The 6,430-nt window shown below is 42.5% G+C and overlaps 1 protein-coding gene across 2 annotated transcripts; it reads left to right on the top strand.

Annotated features, from left to right (window-relative positions):
* The first annotated feature begins 1,239 nt into the window (after positions 1 to 1,239).
* Positions 1,240 to 3,407, top strand: LOC147447878 (uncharacterized). Of its 2 annotated transcripts, XM_086524434.1 has the most exons (5): positions 1,240 to 1,467; positions 2,343 to 2,564; positions 2,636 to 2,697; positions 2,836 to 2,890; positions 2,935 to 3,407. In XM_086524434.1, exons 1-5 carry the CDS (start codon positions 1,310 to 1,312, stop codon positions 3,206 to 3,208), a joined length of 771 nt encoding a protein of 256 aa, XP_086380560.1. In that variant the 5' UTR covers positions 1,240 to 1,309; the 3' UTR covers positions 3,209 to 3,407. The 2 variants fall into 2 exon arrangements, with proteins under 2 accessions (XP_086380560.1, XP_086380559.1); XM_086524433.1 differs by lacking the exon at positions 2,636 to 2,697 and having other exon boundaries at positions 1,250 to 1,467; positions 2,836 to 3,407.
* Positions 3,408 to 6,430: the final 3,023 nt, after the last annotated feature.

Genomic DNA, 6,430 nt, shown 5'->3' on the forward strand with positions numbered 1-6,430 from the left:
GCTTTCTTGTTACTTCAGGTGATGCAGGCCCAGGAGACTGCTTCACTGGTTGTTTTCAAAACTTGGCATTCAAGCCTTCAAGACAGTGCCAAGCACGACAGCTTGGAGCAAGGAGATGCGCTGGCCAGGAGACTACACAGAGTGGAGGTAGCCGCAGGCAAATAGAGCTAGAGGATGATGGCGTAGCGCTGTCGAACATCACTGAGCCCTCGCTTCACTAGTTGTGTTCAAAACTTGGCATTCAAGCCTTCAAGACAGTGCCAAGCACGACAGCTTGGAGCAAGGAGATGCGCTTTCTTGTTACTTCAGGTGACGCACGCCCAGGAGACTACACAGGGTGGAGTTAGCCGCAGGAAAATAGAGCCAAAGGATGATGGCATAGCGCTGTCGAAAAGCATACGAGCCATATTAAACGGCATAAATAACAAGCAAACCTGTTGTTTGAAAGTCCAACACATGGATTAACGAGAGGGCAGAATTGAGATTTTGCCTTCTACGCTAACGAAGTAATCATTTCAAAACATCTCAAATGCACAAGTGAATCTGGTAAAGAAGCGACCAATTTGGATCGTCGTAGAAAAAATCTCGACCAACGCTTTGATGCAGCTTTGCCATAGACGAGTTTGATCTTTCTCTCTCTCTCTCTCTCTCTCTCTTTATATATATATATATATATATATATATATATATATATATATATATATATATATATATATATATATATATATATATATATATATATATAGGTGTGTGTGTGTGTTGCAGATTGTGTTGTTGTCCCTCTCCTGCTGCCTCCTCAATCCGCCTTCACGATTTGCATGGTCACTTGATGATGTGGACATGTATGGTCGTGGTTGTGGTGGCTGTTGCAATCTAGGGATGGGTGAAGATGCATGATTGCTATTTGGGCTGCATGGAATGCCAGACTAAGCTCTTCAAGATTAGGACGGGCCGGCACTTAAAACGGATGAGGATGGCGGCATGCATGAGGGTGAATGGTGTTTGATCATGTGCTGCAGATGCTACAAACCAAAGGTAAGGCCACATGGGGCTATCGTGGCGGTACAATACGATTGCACTCGAGCAAAGAGAAAAAGGCAGATGGAGTTGTTCGGTAGGATCTCCCTGTTGGTGATGGTTGAGTGTGCTACGGATGCGCTTGCCACCCCTTATCTGAAAATGGAATCTCTAAACAAATGTAGACCCTCCCAATTTCTGAAATTGGGTTGATTAAGAGGGTTGATTAAGAGGTATCTACTGAGATGCTCGGAGGTGGCAGTTGTGAAGCGCGTGTCGACGCGTTGCAAAGATGTGGCAGATTTTAGGGACCAACAAAAGTGACGTGCACCGCAGTGGAGGATGGGTATTTAGGCTGGGTCCACCTTGTTCTGGTATGTGCGACCCTGGCGACGAGGAGTGTTGTCCGATTCACCACCTGCTGACGGCGACCGTGAGAAGCAAAGAAAGGTATTTCACAGCACCAGGTCTTTGCGATGCGTGTGATGTGTTTGCTTCTGTGAGTATAAGCTGTGAGTAGGTCCTACCAATCTTCGAGTGTCTGTGATGTGAGAAGGGACAGGTTTTGTAAGTGTTGTTAGTCATGATGTTTGTGGTTTTCCTATCAATGTGTTGCAGCAGTGTCGATTCTTTGTAGCTAGGTAGAATGGTGCGGTTGACATTCAAAGCCCGATCTAGACCTGATGTCCATGAAGATATTGCTCGAAAGAGGAGGAAAGTGAGGAGGGTAGAGGATTCCAATGCAGGCAGTTCAAAAGGTCGGAATGCAAACGACTCAAAACCAAGCAGTAGAGTCATGGAAGTGAGTGTGACTGTGTTTGTGGGGAGTGATGATATTGATGTAACGCTTTTAGGATGCATGAAATCATTTTTCGAGAATGAAACTTTGGCTGGCCTATGCGCATTAGAGAGGGGAGGGACCGATGTACACCTTCATTTTCAAATGGTTGTCCGATTGTGGGCAACATCACTCATTGTTGTGAGCAAGAAAATTAAAGGGTACTTGGGATGGAAGAAAACAACTCCCGCAGGGGGGGGGGGGGGGGTTATGTTGAGGCTTAAAACAGCATAAGATGCATACATTTTAGGGCATGTTAGGGTATTGCTTGAAAGAGCAGGACAAGCCGCACTTTTGGAGAGTAATGCACAACGTAACTCTTGGCGATGTGAACAAAGGAATAGAACTGCATAGCTTGTACGGAGCTGATGGGTTGAAAAATAGAGTTTGCTTGACTCCAATCAACTTATTTTATAGAGTCTTTGATGTTTTGGAAATTCAAGTTGTAGCACCTTGCAGGCAATGATTTCTTGTCAACATTGCATAGAATGGTGAAGACTGGGAAGTACTATGCGTCGTCCTTGTGGATAACTCCACATCAAGAGTGGGAAATGCAAATGGGAAAAATAAAAGCGATTTGGACATGCATGATACATCCATCAACTACAAGCTATCAAGACATTGTTAGCATTTTTGTTAACAATGAGATGTATGCAACGACGCATCCACGAGCGCATTGGTTCCACTCTCGGTGGCAAGGAAGAGAGAGGTATGATGCTTACTATTTGGACGGAATAACTAAGTTTTGAAATTGTTGATTGGAGCAAACATCTTTTGCAGCCCATCGGCAACAAGTGTTGAGAACGAGCATTTTGATATTGAAGCGAGAGATGCAGAGATAGGCAATGACTTCATCCCGCTACTGCACCGCACTAATGTCACAACAATTGCTTAGTGGATTCTAGTGATTGTGTGGGTTGTTATCGTTTTTTATTATGCTTCAAATAAATGAAAGTAACTTTTGATTTCGGTATTTGCAGTGCAAGAATGGAGCAGGAGGACGAAAACCAGCTGCTTGGATTTGATGACACACAGGTGGAAGACTCTTTTGCTGGAATTGAAGATGCATGGATTGACAGTATGCAAGAGATGCTCATTGGAATCGTGAGAGAGGTGATTGAGGATGAGACAAGCAACCAAGCTTCGCTTCGATTAGAAGTTGTTGCAGATGTGCATGGTTTGAAAGACGCTACCGACAATTACGCCGTTGGTATTGTTGACGTACAAGTCACGAAATTAGAAGAACAAATATTCGTGTTGCGAAAAGAAGTAGAAGGTATAAAGATTGAGTTGAACAAGCTTAATGCAATAGTTTGTAGGTTCTCAAATCTGCTCAACAGGGCTGGTATGTAATCTCTGCATGATCTGAGTTTTCCTCTGTATATATGCCAGCAGCAAGATCTTTTTTGGGTTCAAATAGGAAATCCCAAAGCTGATGTTTTTTGTCCTCAATTTTTGAAGCCTTGCAATGTCCTCAACAACGCAGATGTGTGATGCATATCGGCAGCGATCATGTAAATGTCGGTTTGACAATAGAAGAGAACCTTTTGTTGCATTTGTGCCAGTAAAATGAAGCTATTTTTTATACTCGAAGGACTCCAGTTATAATCTGGTGGTTTTTTGCTTTGAATTCTCCAACCAGTTGTTCCCAAAGAATTGCAACCTAATTGATGAGAGACATCAACTGTATTCGTGATTATGCAAACGTCGATTCAATAACAAAACAGTGCATTGCCGATCTCATGCGCGCTTGTTTCCAATCATCAAATTGCGATAGCCAAGACATGGTTCTCAATGCATTCTTTTGTTGCGTGTTTAGAAATAAGCGAAATAGTCTTGTCTCTATTGCATTGTCGAAATCAACGATGTCTGCATTGAGGAGATGAAAACTATGTGTGAGTGGGAACAAGATTTGAAGCACATGCTAAACTTTTCCACAAGCAGTGGAAGGGATCTTCCACTTTAATTAATGAACAGGCTTATTGTCGACCGAGTAGGGTCATTAACCTTATATGGGGGGAGGGAGTCTCAACACTATCTACTACCGGGTCTTTAATGAAGACCCCATCATGGGATCCATGGTAGCGAGGTGGTTGTGCACATCTTAAGGAGGCGCAAATCGTAGGATTGGCGTGAAGCATGCAAGTAGCAAGGCATATTTTGAGTTTACTATTATATACAATTGTATCTGCATACATGCCATGAAACGTGTGTGGGCATAGTGGTAGGACACTAGGCTCTCACGAGAGTGGTCTGGGTTCAAGACCCAAGCCAAGCAAGGGAGCCTCCAAATAGGGAGTGAGGGTGCGGGTGAATCACTTGCTCACCCAATAGGGAGGACAAAAATAAAGCTAGCTTGGCAATCATAAAGCTACAATACAACCATATACCGATATACATAGATAACCTTTGAATATGCTACAATGAATCCACAGGCTCTTGCTATCAAACTGTAGGCAGAGGAGGACTTTAGACCAAATTTGCCATGTGTTGAGCTTCAGTATGGGAGCTTCTTTAAAAAAGAGGAAATATTTTTGTTTCTGGACCTCTCAAACAAGTCATAGAGGTGAAGGGCCGAAGGAGTACAAATGTTTTTTGATTGTTTTGGCCACCAAAATGGGAGAGTTGCAAGGTCTGTGGTCCTACTATTGATAAACAAGGTGAAGAATCATGGTAGCATGCATAAGGGTGAATGAGTGTGCAATGGAAATATTAAGGTTTTTGATAGAGCATCATAATGTATGTTGCGGAGTGATCTGACTAGTACATGAAGTTTATCCATGTTTCAAAGGTGAAGAGTGTAGAGTTAGCCCAAATTTGGTTTAGGGAGGATCCATGATAGTTGTAGCATTTGATAGTAATTGCTTGATGCCATATCAAATTTTCCAAGAACGTTATAGGGGAATTGTAGAGGGAAACCACTTTGATGATTTTGGTGGTTATGTTCTTGATGGTTGCATGCAATACCTCTATTCTTGAATAAGAGATATGCTCAAAATTCAAGAGGGGGAGATTTTACCAATGGAGAATTGAGACTCCCATTTTTTTTTGATAAATTGTTGTTGTAATAAGCCTGGTTTGGCATGTGGTAAGTTCTCAACAAGTCTTTTTCTTACAATCTAAGCACATGTGATTCCATTGGCATGGAATTTGTTGTAGATTTTCTTATGTGTTTATTGAAAGACGCAACGTGTCGGGTATATGGCCTTTGGTATGTGCACGAACATATGGGGTGTCCCTTCCCTAGTCTAGTCACTATCATATGCGACAGCTTGTTGTTAGACTTCCATGTGATGTGTATGAAGTGTACTAGCATCCAAATGAGTTGTACATGAGTCCAAACAACCTCCCTATCCTCATGGGTTGTTCTCATATTTGTAGGGCTAATTTGTGGTGCCTCTTAAGGCCAAATTGATTGGTACTATTACATTGTAGTACACTAGCCACTACATTGTAGCTACTACACTCATTAGTATTACTACATTGTAGCACAATAGCTACTTCTACTTAAGTAGCTCATTTTGTACACACTTCTAGTGAGTTTATGGTCAATAGTATAGTTCATTTTTAACTAATACATCTTCAATATTGTGCAATGATATTGCTTAATCATCATTATGAGTGCTACATGCATAAAATTTAATATCTAAACAACCCAAATAATTTTGTCATATTAAATTGATCATTTAATGTGGGAGAATAGACGGGAACAAGGGTTAGAATATAGACATGTGCTTACGAGTCTATCTCAACACGGGGCAAATGGTAAAGGGGTCCAGATGAGGTATGATCTGTCAAAGAGCAAGGTTAGCTAATGGAGCTTAAAGTTATTAGGGTTAGCTTCATTAAAGACCTCCAATGTTAGTGTTAAAATTCCTTTGACCTTAGGTAAGCTAGGGATGTGCTTGAGGTGGGAACCCGGCCCAAGCTTGAGGTGCGTGTCGTGCTTGTTGACTAAGGTGCTTGAGGTGCTTGTCGTGCTTGCTAACTAAGGTGCTTGAGGTGCTTGATGACTAAGGTGCTAAGGTGCTCCATGACTAAGGTGCTTGAGGGTAAGGTGTTCAGAAAGTCAAATCTAATCCCTACTCATGAGGGGCCGAGCCCTAATTGTAGGGGCTAGAGAGAGAACACACACACACACACACACACACACACACACTCACACAAGGCAAGCTTGGTACCAAGGGGGCAAATAGGACACTTGTCAAGCTCCTCCTTATGTTGCTCTCATTGTGTGCCTAAAGCCTATTGGTTAGCCTCCCAAGGAGTCCAATGATAATTTAGTACGTTGATTTAATTAATTGTCTTTGCATTTTTCAAGTCCTCTCTCTGAAAAGGGAAAGGGGGACACTTGTCCCAAGACTACCCTTGTTGCTTGATATGCATTATGCATGTAATTGGCCAGGCTTGCAGGGGTCCAATGAGCTTCCATGTTGAGCTAGAAGAGGGGGTCGACCAAAGCAATAAGGGGGGTTGCTTGGGGGGTATACTCTCTCACACACTCACACACACTCTCATTGTGTGAAGTGCAAAGTGCAAGAGATCTATCTCCTTCTCCAAGCTAGTAGAGAGACT

Source organism: Adiantum capillus-veneris, chromosome 11 (assembly GCF_014529385.1).
Source record: "Adiantum capillus-veneris isolate H3 chromosome 11, ASM1452938v2, whole genome shotgun sequence".
NCBI classification, from domain to species: Eukaryota; Viridiplantae; Streptophyta; class Polypodiopsida; order Polypodiales; family Pteridaceae; genus Adiantum; species Adiantum capillus-veneris.